This window comes from Daktulosphaira vitifoliae, unplaced genomic scaffold (genome assembly GCF_025091365.1).
Source record: "Daktulosphaira vitifoliae isolate Bord-2020 unplaced genomic scaffold, ASM2509136v1 Scaffold_2, whole genome shotgun sequence".
In the NCBI taxonomy this organism is placed as follows: Eukaryota; Metazoa; Arthropoda; class Insecta; order Hemiptera; family Phylloxeridae; genus Daktulosphaira; species Daktulosphaira vitifoliae.
Window position 1 is genome coordinate 4,708,833 of NW_026099573.1, and position 14,959 is coordinate 4,723,791.

At 33.7% G+C, this 14,959-nt stretch overlaps 2 protein-coding genes across 2 annotated transcripts; both read left to right on the forward strand.

Moving 5' to 3' along the window:
- The first annotated feature begins 951 nt into the window (after positions 1-951).
- Positions 952-4,670, forward strand: LOC126897886 (uncharacterized). Its single transcript, XM_050671829.1, has 3 exons — positions 952-1,633; positions 1,886-2,797; positions 4,456-4,670. The coding sequence occupies exons 1-3, from the start codon at positions 952-954 to the stop codon at positions 4,668-4,670; spliced, it is 1,809 nt and encodes a 602-aa protein (XP_050527786.1).
- Positions 4,671-14,307: 9,637 nt separating this feature from the next.
- Positions 14,308-14,870, forward strand: LOC126897888 (zinc finger MYM-type protein 5-like). Its single transcript, XM_050671830.1, has 2 exons — positions 14,308-14,336; positions 14,411-14,870. Exons 1-2 carry the CDS (start codon positions 14,308-14,310, stop codon positions 14,868-14,870), a joined length of 489 nt encoding a protein of 162 aa, XP_050527787.1.
- Positions 14,871-14,959: the final 89 nt, after the last annotated feature.

Genomic DNA, 14,959 nt, shown 5'->3' on the forward strand with positions numbered 1-14,959 from the left:
GTCTGTCTGAAATTCTTCAACCCTTTCTTCCAGCAAACTCCTCAAGTTTAAAATCAATTAGACTTGGCAGGCCTAACGATAGGGGAGCTCGCCCACTTAAGGTATTTTTATCATCTAAAGAAATAGGAATTAAACTAATATCCGACTTCTACGTATATAAACGCAGTCATATCGCAAATAATTCAATGAACACAATATCTGTTACTCGTGATCGAACATCTAGAGAACGTGAATCTATTCGTCGGATATATAATGAATTTGATAGTCGTAAAAAAATGGTGAGACCAACATCATGATTAAGTATAAAGATGGCTTTCCTTCAATTGTAATAGCTTCTAGGTCAGCTCATTTTNCAATTAAACTAATATCCGACTTCTACGTATATAAACGCAGTCATATCGCAAATAATTCAATGAACACAATATCTGTTATTCGTGATCGAACATCTAGAGAACGTGAATCTATTCGTCGGATATATAATGAATTTGATAGTCGTAAAAAAAATGGTGAGACCAACATCATGATTAAGTATAAAGATGGCTTTCCTTCAATTGTAATAGCTTCTAGGTCAGCTCATTTTGGTAGTACCTCACTGGTCCAACCAAAAAACTAAATTGTTGTCTTCATCGTTTGTGTTATAATTATTCTTTTATCTCGTCAACTATTCAGTCATCTGTTGATGATGCTACCTTACTACTTGGATGCTGTGTTAACCATTCATCGACAGATAGGTTATTGATTAAATGCTGTCGCAATTGTCATGCCGCTACGTCTTCTTTTGATATGTTTTTTTTGGAATTCAATAAATTTATAAATAAAATGAACAAATCCGAAAATGTTAATTTTGGATACCATAAAATACATAAGAGCAATTGAAATATTTTTTACCAAAATGTACGTGGCCTAAAAACTAAACTTATAAATCTTAAAACCTCTATTCCTCTCTTTCACATGTATGACATTTTAGTCCTAACAGAAACTTGGTTGTCCCCTGATATCTCTAGTAGCGAACTTGATTTTACTGGTTACAATATAGTGAGGTTTGACCGAAATTCTAACAATAGCTCTCACTCCCGTGGTGATGGAGTACTCATTGCTTTTAAGTCCACATTTAAATCACTTCCTTTATCCTTAGATATCATTAATGTTGAACAATCATTTGTCCTATTGTACATTAATTCTACTTCCTTATTAATTGGAGCTGTGTATTTACCTCCGCAGTCTTCTTCTTCAGTTATTGATGCACATATTCTTTCAATTGAAACCATTCTCTTAAATTATAAGCCACAGTTTGTTTTTTTGTGTGGAGATTATAACATACCTAATGTTACTTGGTCTTCCGATAGTTTAGGACTTTCTGCCTCTGGCAGTTATAGTTCAATTTCTTCCTCTCTAATAGATTCTTTCTCTTATTTCAACTTTTTCCAGCTTAACTCCCATCCTAATAATCATGGTACAATTCTTGACCTTATATTTTCCAATTCTAATAATGTCACAGTAAACTTATCTTCAGAGACACTCGTATCTCCAGATCCCTACCACCCTCCTTTAGATATTAATTTTCCTTTTCAAACAACATCCTACACTGATAATACACACACTTACAAAGATTTTAAATGCGCCGATTATACTAGTATATCTCAATTCTTTAATTCCTTCAACTGGGAGGCTACCTCCATCTTTACTCAATCAATGATGCTGCCTCTGTTTTTAATGATGCAATCTTAAATTCCATTAATCTTTTTGTTCCAAATAAAATCTTTAAAACTCCCAAGTTCCCTCGTTGGGTAACACCCGCTCTAAAAAGACTTATTTTTCAAAAAAAAACAAGCTCATTTTAATTTTAAGCGAACAAAAAATCCCAATGATTATTTAATTTTTTCAGAGTTTAGAGCTAAATGCAAGCGTATTTCCAAACTAAATTACCAGTCCTACATCAATTACACTCAAAAAATACTTGCTCTTAATCCTTCTAAATTTTGGAAATTTACCAAAGATCTTAATAAACACTCTTCCATTCCTTCATCTGTGCATCACAATGGTGTAACCTCTTCCTCACCTACTGAATCCGCTAATCTATTTTCGAACCACTTTTCTTCTGTTTATAAAACCTCTCTTTCTTCTATTTCTGATCCGACTATTTATCCCGTCTATCCTTATAATCTACCTGCAAATTGTCTTTTTTCTATCGATGATATCCAAACTCTGTTGGGTTCTCTAAAAAACAATGTCTCTAATGGTCCTGACGGTAACTCAGCACAATTATTATATAACTGCCGTCTTTCTCTAGTATACCCTATATTTTTGCTTTTCAGGCGTTCTTTAGATGAAGGTATTTTTCCTGGAGTATGGAAGACTTGTTCCATCAACCCTATATTGAAATCCGGTGATCCGTGTCTTGTCTCTAATTACCGGCCAATTTCCATCCTGCCTCATATTGCCAAATTATTTGAATCTCTGGTCTATTCCAGTATAAAGCGAAGTCTTAACCATATCATCATTGATAAACAACATGGCTTCTCTCCAGGTAAATCTACCGTATCCTGCAATTTGTCCTTTACAACTTTTATTTTAAACAGCTTCGAAAAAGATTATCAAGTTGATGCTGTCTTTACGGACTTCAAAAAAGCTTTTGATACAATTGACCATCGTCTACTTGTATCTGAGCTTAAAATTCTTGGTAATGGTGACTCCTTACTTTCCTGGTTAGAGTCCTACCTTGCATCAAGAAAACAATATGATTTTGTCAATGGTGTTAGGTCCAACATTATTGAAGTTCCTTCGGGCGTCCCCCAAGGTGGACACCTCAGTCCTCTGTTGTTTATTATTTATGTAAACTCTATTAATAATTACCTTTCTAATTCCCATGTCCTCTTATTTGCAGATGACATGAAAATTTTTACAAAAGTAGCTTCTCCCTTTGATTGTTTGTTATTGCAAGCAGATCTTAATTCTTTTGTTTGCTGGATTAATCGGGTTAGCCTCTCACTTAATATAAGTAAATGTTATATTATGACATTTACCAGGAAGCGCGCTCCTATTTTATACTCCTACTCACTAGATAGTACACCCGACTCCTTCGCTATCTTTTGACGTTCATATTAACTTTATAGTAGGCAAAGCCTTAAAAGTTTTAGGATTTTTAAAACAACATACTAACCTCTTTACTTCTCCACATTGTTTACGTTCCCTCTATTTTTCACTCGTTCGCTCTAATTTAGAATACGGAGTGGTTGTCTGGCATCCTTATTTAGCTAAAGATCAACTCCGTATTGAAAGAGTACAGAATCGTTTTGTATCTTACGCCGCTTATTTACTCAAAATTACCCACTCCCCTCATGATTATTCCATTATTCGTTCCACACTTAATATCCCTACTCTTAGTTCCAGGCGATTTGATGCAGACCGATCATTTATCGATGCTCTCCTTAATGGTCTAATTGATGCACCAGACCTTTTGTCTTCTATATCCTTTCGTGTTCCATCCTATCCTACTAGAAATGACTTTCCCTTTCATGTTCCCCCTCATCATACCTCCTATAATAATAATAATCCAATACACAGAATGCTACGCTTTCTCAATAATACTTAGTTTTTTGGTTACATTTACTTTTAAAAAAATTTAACTGTCTTATATTAATTATATATTATATTTATCTTATAAATCTTAATTTATTGTCATCATTATTTTGTTGTCATAGTTTCTTACTCTATGTTTTACATATATGCATGTACATTATTTTTTTTTTTCTTCTTTTTGTTATATTATATTATATATTTAGGTTACCATAATATTATTCCTGTAAATTGCCGTTTGGCGTTAAATAATTAAAATAAAAAAAAATAAAAAAATAAAAATACTAATACATTACATTTTTGTAATCTGTTTATTATTTTTACATTAGTTTATAAGTTGCAACTACAAATCTTGAGTTTCAATGTTGTCTTCATTCCTAAAAAATAATACTATTTAATATATATTTAATAATTATGGTATACGTACTCAAGTTTATATCCCGTCTGGGTCCCGGGATAGAATTGGCCCAGAGCAATCCCTGCTTGTCGTAAGAGGCGACCAAAAGGGTCTGGGGAAGGGCAGCAGCTTTCCCAGTATTGGATGTAGGTGGAGATCAAGGAGATCGGTACAGCTACATACCAAACATTTGTAAGTGAAGATGGCAGTCATCTAAAGGGTAACAAAACTGCGAGGTGGAAGGAAACGGGAAACCATCACCTTATTATCCCTAGTATCTGCAGTTATAGATTGTGAACTCATTGTAAAAGATTCCGGACGTAAACTAGTCTCCCGTTCGGATGTCCTGGTGGAGACTGCCTTGAGTAAAACAAAACAAAACTATAAAAGAGTAGGCACATGGAATGTAAGATCCTTGAGAAGAAGCGGAAAGTTTGAAAATTTAAAACTAGAAATGAGAAGACTAAATATTGATATTATAGGGATAAGTGAAGTAAGATGGCCAGATCCCGGTGATTTTTGGAGTGATGAGTACAGATTCATTCATACAGGCTCGGAAAATGGACATACTGGGGTAGGCATCATCATGAATAAACAATGTGGAAAAAGTGTGATCAGCTACTATCAATGTACAGATAGGATCATCATGGTTAAAATTAATACCAAACCTGCTATTACAACAATTATCCAAATATAAATGCCAATATCATCACACAATGACGAAGAAGTTGATGAAACTTATGATAAAATAGATGGAATAATGACGATGACTAAAGCAGTGGAGAATGTTATAATCCTGGGCGACTGGAATGCAGCAGTAGGCGAAGGGAAAGAAAGTAACATAACGGGTAGTTATGGCTTGGGAACCAGAAATGAAATAGGGGAACGACTAATACATTTCTGTACACAACACAAATTGACAATTGCAAACACTTTTTTCCAACACCATAAAAGAAGATTATATACCAGGAAGAGGCCGGGAGATACAGTGAGATATCAAATCGATTATATTATTACTAAACAACGCTTTAAAAATCAAATTAAACAATGCAAAACTTATCCTGATGCTGATATTGACAGCGATCACAATCTAATTATTATGGAAACAAATCTAAAGTACAAAAATATTAAGAAAAGTGGATTCACAAAAAAATGGAATTTAGAAATGCTTAAAAAAGATGAGAAGAGAATAGAATTTAAAGAGAAATGTAAGAAAGCATTAAACAACATACAAATTGATAATTGTCAGTCGGAGGAATATAAATGGGAAAATATTAAGAAAATTCTAAAGATCCAGACAGAGGAAGTATTAGGAACCCAAAAAAAAGAGCCGAGAAAACCTTGGATGACAGACGAAATAGTTAAGCTAATAAAGGAAAGAAGAAGGTATAAAAATCAAATTAACACTCAAGAACAACAACAATACAAAAGAATACGAAATGAAGTGCAAAGGAAGATAAAAAAATGGCTAGATGAGCAATGTAAGGGAATAGAAGAATTTTTAAAAAAAGGAAGAAGTAACCTGGCGTTTTCAGAAACCAAAAAGCTTTTTCAAGAAAGGAAACAAAACGCAGGTACCCTAATATACAAAAACGGCGAATTATTACTAAAAGCTGATAAAAAGACTAAAAGATGGAAAGAATATCTGGAAGAATTATATGAGGATAATTCAACTATGATATTCGAGGAAGAAGATAATGTAGATGAGGATGATAAAGGTGATTATATCTTACAAGCCGAATTTGATCATGCGATGGACTTCCTTAAAAACAATAATGCGTATGGTGTAGATGAATTCCAGCAGAGTTACTTAAATACACAGACGTAGCTGTTAAAAAAGAACTGTACAAAATATGCAATGTGTAGTGTTTTGATGTTTATATTTATTACAAAATACTACAATTAAAATTTATAATAATTAATAATTTTTAATAATGAAAAATGATTTTATACAACATAAAAAAAGAGTACAAATAAAAAGTGTCACTGGATTGACGAACAGCGTGAGAATAAAAAAAATACACGGAGTGTTATCGTACTGCAGTACATCTAAAATAAAACATATAAACATATATAAAAGTATTCATTGTGACATGTTATTTAACATCTTTGTTAATGCCTACAAATGAAATATATTTAAAGGGAAGAGCCATTAGTGATTTCGAGAAGGGTATTGTGGTACTGATTCCAAAAAAGAAAGGAACGCAAAAATGTGAAGAGTACAAAACATTAAACCTCATCACACATGCCGCCAATATTATCACCAGAATAATCAAAAACAGGATAGATAAAAAGATAGAAGAAAATCTGGGTAAAGATCAATTCGGATTCAGAAAAAACATAGGAACAAGGGAGGCAATTTTAACACTGAGAATACTAATTGAAAAACAAATTAGAAGAAACAAAGATACATTTATAGCCTTTGTCGATTTAGAGAAGGCGTTTGATAATGTAAAGTGGAGTATATTATTCGATATTCTAAAATCAATTGGAATTAAGTATTACGACAGAAGATGCATATATAATTTATACAAAAATCAAACTTTATTAATACGTATAGATGGAAAAGAAGAAATAGCAAAAATTAAAAAGGGTGTACGACAGGGCTGTAACCTATCACCCATGCTGTTTAATCTATATATTGAAGAAGTAATNAAGGGGTGTAACCTATCACCCATGCTGTTTAATCTATACATTGAAGAAGTAATGAAAGAACTAAGAATAGAAGTAAAGCAAGGAGTTAGAATAGGGGAGAAACAATTAACGCTCTGAGATTTGCTGATGACATCGCTTTCTGCGCAGAAACAGAAAATGACCTGCAAAATATTTTAACTAAGATCAATAAAATATTATGGGACAAATATGGAATGCGATTAAATAAAAAAAAGACAAAGGGTATGGCGTGTAGCAAGACAAACCCTTCTCAACTTAATATATACATAGATAACGCACGCATAGAACAAGTCCAACACTTTAACTACTTAGGAAGTAAAATAACGGAAGATGGCCGTTGTAAAGATGAAATTCTAAGTAGAATAGCGCAAGCGAAGAGGGCTTTCCAGAATAAAAAACACCTACTAACCACCAATAGTATGGATTTAGAGGTAAGGAAAAGGTTCTTAAAAATATATATATGGAGTATTGCCTTATTAGGCTGTGAAACCTGGACAATCAGTGCAATAGAGAAAAGAAAACTAGAGGCCTTCGAATTGTGGTGTTATCGTAAAATGTTAATAATTAAATGGATTGATAGAATAACGAATGAAGCAGTATTAAATAGAATAAAAGAAAAGAAAATACTATGGCATACCATAAAAGTTAGAAGAGCTAAAATGATAGGACATCTACTACGCCATGAGAGTATAACAAAAACCGTCATAGAAAGCCACGTTGAAGGCCATATAGGAAGAGGAAGACCAAAGATGGAGTATATGAAACAAATAATAAGTGACACGGGGAAGAATAGTCATAAAGAACTAAAGGAATTGAGTAATGATAGGGAAGCATGGAGAACTGCAGCAAACCAATCTAAGGATGGAAGACTGGAAAAAAAAAACTCAAGTTTATAATTATTGTAAGCGTAGGTCCCCCTGTTGGTCGGGGTTAGAATAGACCATCGGTTGTTCCTGCCTGTCGTAAAAAGCGACTGAAAGGGACTTGTAGTAGGGCAGCAGCTACTACAATATTGGGTGTAGGTGCAGGTAACCTAGAATGGTAGAAACAGCTACACACCAAACAGCAGCCAACAGATACGGGAACTGTATAACTGGTGGCTGCACTGCGATACGGAAGGCAAGGGGAGACCACCGTATAAATCATCCCAAGAAATAGCAATAACATGAAATCTTCTAAAGTGAAATATTCCGGAGGTAAAATAGTCCCCCGATCGGATCTCCGGGTGGGGACTACTGGAGAAGAAGGAAATGTTAAGAATTGGAGAAGAATAGCTACTTGGAACGTTAGAACTATGTTGCAATGCGGAAAACTAGAAAACTTGAAAATAGAAATGGAAAGAATGAAGATTGATATCCTTGGCCTATCAGAAATGAGATGGCCAAGAGCTGGAGATCTATGGAGTGGGGAATATAGGTTGATACACACAGGAACAGCGGAAAATAACCCAGGAATTGGAGGGGTAGGCATAATAATGAGTAAGGCTATTGGGATAAAAGTTAAAGGATTTGTACAGTACAATGAAAGAATAATATTAGTCAAAATCGAAACGAAACCTAAGGATACAATCATAGTCCAAGTTTACATGCCTACTTCTAATAGCAGTGAGAAGGAAATGGAAGAAGTCTACGAAGGAATAGAAAAAGTCATTGAAAAAGTCAAAGGAGATGAAAATCTTATCATTATGGGTGATTGGAACGCTGTAGTAGGAAAAGAAAGCCTAGGGCACATAATAGGAAATTATGGTCTAGGAAACCGAAATGAAAGAGGAGACAGATTAATAGATTTCTGTTCAAAACACAAATTATTAATAACAAATACCTACTTCAATCACCATCCAAGAAGAAGATATACATGGAAAATGCCGGGAGACATAGGTAGATATCAAATAGATTATATTATGGTCAAGGAGAGATTTAGAAACCAAGTAAAAGACTGCAGAAGCTACCCAGGAGCAGACATAGATAGTGACCATAACTTATTAATGATGAAAAGTAACCTAAAGCTCAAGAAAATAGTATCAACAAGAAAAAATGATCGATGGCAAATAAATAAATTAAAAGAAGAAAAGGCAAATGATAAGTTTAAAGAACTTACGAACAATATAAATATAAATGAGAGAACCGATATAAACTATAGGTGGGGTATTATAAAGAGCACAGTGACAGAAGCAGCATCAAAAACTCTGAAAGAAAATAAAAAGACAGTACCTAGGAAAGAATGGATAACAACAGAGATAGCAAGTATGATAGAAGAAAGAAGAAAGCTTAAGAATGGAACTACTCTTGAAAGTCAGCGGAAATACAGAGAACTAAGAAATCGTGTAATACGAAAGTCAAAAGAAGCAAAGGAAATATTTTTAGAGGAAAAGTGCAAAGAAATAGAGATACAAATGAGGAATGGTAGCAGAGATGCAGCGTATAAATCAGTTAAAAATTTTTTTACCGATTATAAACCAAAAAGGGGGGCAATAGAGGATAACAACGGAGTAATTATTTACGAGGACAAACATAAAGGTAACATATGGAAGAAGTATCTAGAACAGCTATATGAGGGACCAGAACTCACGGGACAAGAAATAGAGCATGAAGAAGTAATGGATAATAACTCAAATTATAGTGTACTGAGAGAAGAATTTGATAAAGCACTTAGAGATCTAAAAAAGAAGAAGGCTGCAGGAATTGACGAAATCCAAGCAGAACTTTGGAAAGAATCTGGCGAAAACATGCGCAGTGAGCTTTTTAAACTCATAAAGGAGATATTTAACTCAGGAAAACTTCCTGTAGACTTTACTAAGTGTAAGATTATTCCTATTCCGAAAAAAGCAACCGCAAACAAATGTGATCAGTACCGTACAATTAGCTTGCTGACACATGTGTCAAAAATACTGACAATAATTATGTCAAGAAGAATGGAATATAAGATCGAAGCCATATTGTCAGAAGACCAGTTTGGATTCAGAAAAAACATGGGTACAAGGGAAGCAATACTGGCTTTAAGAATAATTATCGAGAAAAGAATTAGAAAAGATAAGCCTACATACATAGCTTTTGTGGATATAGAAAAAGCGTTCGACAATGTCAACTGGGCAATAATGTTCAAGATGCTTAAAAAAACAGGTATAGAATACACTGAAAGGAGACTACTCTTTAATCTATACCAGAAGGAAACAGCTGTTATACGATTTGGCGAAACTGAGGAAGAAGCACGCATAAGAAAAGGAGTAAGGCAGGGTTGTACTCTCTCACCTAGCATATTCAATGCATACATCCAGGAGGCAATTAACATAATAAGAGAGAAAATACATTTGGGTATAAAGATAAATGGCAGGAAAATCGATATGCTACGGTTCGCAGACGATATAGCAGTCATAGCTGAAAATGAAGAAGATTTGCAAAGGATGCTAAGGTGTATGGAAGAAACTCTGCTCAATGAACTGAGCATGAAAATAAATACGAAAAAGACCAAAGTTCTCGTATGCAGCAGGAGCAATAATATTACGACAAGAATACATCTGCAAAATAACCAAGAAATAAAGCAAGTAGAAGAGTTCGCATACTTGGGAAGCATAGTAAGTAAGGATGGCAGAAGTAAAAAAGAAATAGTAAAGCGAATATGCCAAGCTAAGATAGCATTTAACAAAAAGAGAGGACTTTTTACTTCAAAAAATATTAGCATACGTACCAGAATATATCTCCTGAAGACATACGTATGGAGTATAATGCTGTATGGCAGTGAGACGTGGACGATTGCCAAAGAAGAGCGAAGAAGAATAGAAGCTTTCGAGATGTGGTGTTTCAGAAGAATGCTCAAAATAAGTTGGACGGGCATGGTAACAAACGAGGAAGTATTAGAAAGAATGTCCGAGAGAAGAACTTTATGGAGCAGTATCAAGAAAAGGAGAAATGAATGGATTGGACATGTATTGAGACATGGTGGGTTGCTAGGATTGATTATAGAAGGCTGCGTGGAAGGAAAAAATGCTAGGGGAAGACCACGAATGGAATATATGCAACAAATAATAGAGGACCAAGGATGTACTTCTTATGAAGAGACAAAGAGGAAAGCAAGTAACAGGGAAGAGTGGAGAATTGCTACAAACCAATCTCAGGATTGAATACTGAAGAAGGTAAGCGTAGGTAGTAATACGGTCTTCTGATATAAACCGCTTATTATCCAAACGGTTGTTATTTCCATAGTCTTAATGGTGTATATTTGGTGTTGAGATGATCTGATTGACACATTTTCTCTGTATGTTGTATAAGTTGGGTACTTTACAACAGGACAATAAGGGTCCACGGCCTTCTCATAAATGTTGTTTACAACCATCGTGCCATATGTAGTCGCTGTTGCATGAGCTTTGCGCTTACTGCAGTCTCCTCTTCAGCATACAAACACCGTTTCAGGTCCTCGACTGTAAGATGATTTTTCACATCGTAAAAGGAACTACTTATCCTAAGATTCCACTTGACACGATCTCCCACATCTTCTTCGCTCACATCAGCTGTCTTCAAATCGCATTCAATAGCATCCCTCCATCTTTTTTTTTGTCTTCCTCTAACTCTTCTTCCTTCAACATTCATTTCTATAACTGTTCTTACAGCTTCCGATTCTTCTCTCCTCATAACATGACTAAACAATCTAAGTCTATTTTCTGTCATCTTATCCACGATTGACGCAACACCTATACTTCCTCTTATATGCTCGTTCCTTATCCTATCTTCTCTAGTCACTCCACTCATCTAACTAAGCATTTTCATCTCTGTTACACTTATTCTCTGCTCTACTTTCTTATCAACCGCCCAACACTATGAAACATACATCATAGCTAGCCTCGCAATTTCATTCTAAATTAAAAAACTATAATTAGTATTTATTCATATATTATATTTTAAAATCAAACAACTACTAATCAGGATATAATTAAAGAAATAAGAGTTCATGTTGCTTTTAAAATATTTCACCAATTTCTCTAAAGGAAACACTATCTACAGATTTGCATCGAAGCGTTTCTTATGATAGTGATTTTAATCACTGTCAGATATCATCTNAAAAAAAAAATTTGACCTCTGGACTTGTCTTCATGGTGAAAACGGCTACCGAATGCAATTTTTGTGTGAAAATTTTCGATTTTCCGTTTTTTTTTTTTTACTTTAAAGTGCTATAACTTTTTAAAAAATGTATGGATCAATACAATTTTTTCATGAGAAGTAGTATTTATATACATCTTTCATTGGATATACTTTTTTTTTAAATCAGACTATTTCCCTATATATGGAGGGGTTTCAAATATAAAAAATGCATATAGAAAGTAGAACTTTTTCAACTTAACTTTTGAAAGTGTTCCGGAAGGTCTGACACTTTTATATATATCTTAAATTGAAGCTTGTGTAATATACTTTAATTTGAAAAAAAAAAATTTGACCTCTGGACTTGTGTTCGTGGTGAAAGTTGACATCAAAGTTAATAATATGCTATTTTTGTGAAAAAATTCTTGATATTATATTTNAAATTACGGTTTTTGTAAAATAATTTGTTTTTATATAGATGCTTGATGTCTTTACTTATCATTTGCTATATTTTTTTTGTAAATTTGACCTTTTTTCTGCCCACAGGGGGGGATTTAAAATGACAACTTTTTCACAACAAATTTACTTTTTCTACATAACTTTCGAAAATGTTCCGGAAATACTGACACTTTTATATATATCTTAAATTAAAGTTAATGTAATGTACTTTAATTTGAAAAAAAAAATTTGGACTTGTCTTCGTGGTGAAAATGGCTACCGAATGCTATTTTTGTGTGAAAATTCTCGATTTTATTTTTTACATTTTTAACTTTATAATGCTATAACTTATTGAAAAGTTTAAAGATCCGCACAATTTTTTTATGACAAATAATATTTTTTAATAAACCCTTTTTCATTCGACATACTTTATCTTAATCGAGATATTAATAAGGAACCAGCAGATCAAGTAGCTTTTGGAATAAAACACCAATTTTTTTAAAATTAAACACTGTCTAAAGATTTGCATCGAAGCGTTTATTTTTGATAGTGATTTTAATCACTGTCAGATATCATTATACTTGATCCAACTATACCACGTCACCACTGTGCCGCGACCCCCCTGTGCTGGGTTTTTTTTATATCTGTTTCAGCATGAACAACAACAGCAACTCCAACCCAACACCCCCCACCTACCCTCTTTCGCGTTATGCGATTGATCACCACCAAACGCGATCACGCGCGAACAACCAGCTCGTCAGGACAAATAACGTAAGTATTTGCGGCCTTCATCGTGATAGGCGGTATAATGAGCTATTTGTTACCAATTGGTAATCGCGCCATGCGTATCCGATTCACTGAGTAGACCGACGGCTTGGTGGGGGGCTATTTGACACGGTACCGCGACGTTCTCTATACACGGAGCCCCGCGACCCGTGACACCTTTATCAGCCATCGCCCTACTACGTGCATATGGTAGTTTGACTGATCAACACCGCGTGCGATACGCCACGGTACAAAGTCCAGCAAGTGCCGCACGTCCATCTACGTGACACCGTACCGATTTGATCGCTCGCCGTCAACTACACAGTGCCGAACACGCAGCTACGAACATTTTGTGCCTTTCGTATATATATATATATATATATATATATTTGTCATCTTTAGTTTTACTGTGGTCTTTCTGATATTACGCCTTCCAGGGCAATATAAAGTTTTGTTCGAAACACCAATAAAATATTCCAACGTTCATTTTCGAACCATCCAAGTGTTGTGTTTTCTTTTCTTAGCATTATAACATCCCGCGAGTGCGGCAAAATACCGACCGCAGCAGCTTGTTGGTGGAACATTATTGCTAAATTAGAAATTATTAATACTAGTTTGAGTAATGCTTTAAAAAATTCTATGAAGATAAGAGGAAAAAATTTACTAGAAAATCCAATTTTTTTGGCAGGTTTGTTTACATATTTTGTATTATTATTGCTTATGTATAAAAAAAAAATGTATTTAATTTTTTTACAGCAAACTATTTAGATCCTAGATTTCAAAGTACTTTATCAGAAGATAATAAAATTGAAGCANATCGCACTTCAAAAAAAAAAAGTAGAGTATTACTTGACAATTTCATTTAAAATTAATTAGTTCTTGAAATTATATTTTTTAAATTTGTATATTTAAAAAATTCTGCTATTTGAACAGAAGTAATACATTTGAAATACAATTTCAAACATTATAAAGGTAAACGTCGAAATATTGTATTAAATTTATATGGATTATATATATCGATCAATTGGTTTACTAATTTCCCCATGTTCATTTTTCACTCAACTCGCATATGCACATACACTCGAGATACGCGATTAGGCAAGGCATGTTATTTTAATCGACGAATTTCGTAGAAAAATAGTCAAAATAATAAAACCATTTATTCACCGAAATAACAAACTGTTTGTACCGGTAATTTTTAGTATGTGTTCGTTTTTCGTGGTCGTTGGAGCTTAAATATCGGGTACCAAAATAAAATGAGTGGCCGATTACGTGATAAATATCGAAAATTTAAAAGTAGTGCTGAAAAGCGAAAACTTAAAAATGTTCAAAAAGAGCAGGATAAAATTTTAAAAAACTTTTTATGTAATTTTTTAAAAAAAGATCAAAATGATTGTGTTGCCGGAAGTAGTAGTCAAGTTAACATTAAAAATAACGAACAAAAATTATTGTTAAACAATATTACTATTGAAACAAAAGAATTACAATCCAGTAGCAAGACTGAACAGAATAAAGTAAATGAAAATCTTCAACAACTATCAAAAGATTTACTACTCCAAGAAGATACAGAGAACAAAAAAGTACAGGACGATGAAATTGATTATGACGATCCAGGTAAATGGCAAAATATTACAGATAAATTACGAGTTTATTTAATAGAGAACTCGTCTTCAAAAATTATAAATTATAATTTTCCATCAAACGACGAAGGTAGAAAATTCAGCATAACACATTATAATCGAATAATGGGCAACGGTGAAAAAGTGGTAAGAAATTGGCTTTTATATTCTAAATCTTTAAATCGAGTTTTTTGTCTCTATTGTCGTTTATTTTCTTCAAACTCAACTTCATCATTGGCGTCAGAAGGATTTTTTAATTGGAAACAGATAAGTGAACGTTTAAAAGAGCACGAATTATCTATTTCACATAATATAGCTCAAACACAGCCTTAATTTACTTCTGGGAGATATGGCATCATCCGTACCAGCTGCTATGACATTTTTTGGGGTAATTCAAAGAATTTATTCTATTTTTGCTGCCT

What these genes read in the sequence shown, in the direction of transcription:
- LOC126897886 (XM_050671829.1), top strand. Translation starts at nt 952, where the DNA reads ATGTATGACATTTTAGTCCTAACAGAAACTTGGTTGTCCCCTGATATC. An exon ending in TAAATGCGCCGATTATACTA is followed by an intron (nt 1,634 to 1,885) that starts GTATATCTCAAT and finishes TAATTTTTTCAG; the next exon opens with AGTTTAGAGCTAAATGCAAG. An exon ending in TCCTTCGGGCGTCCCCCAAG is followed by an intron (nt 2,798 to 4,455) that starts GTGGACACCTCA and finishes TTGATATTATAG; the next exon opens with GGATAAGTGAAGTAAGATGG.
- LOC126897888 (XM_050671830.1), top strand. Translation starts at nt 14,308, where the DNA reads ATGATTGTGTTGCCGGAAGTAGTAGTCAA. An exon ending in TTGCCGGAAGTAGTAGTCAA is followed by an intron (nt 14,337 to 14,410) that starts GTTAACATTAAA and finishes ATTACAATCCAG; the next exon opens with TAGCAAGACTGAACAGAATA.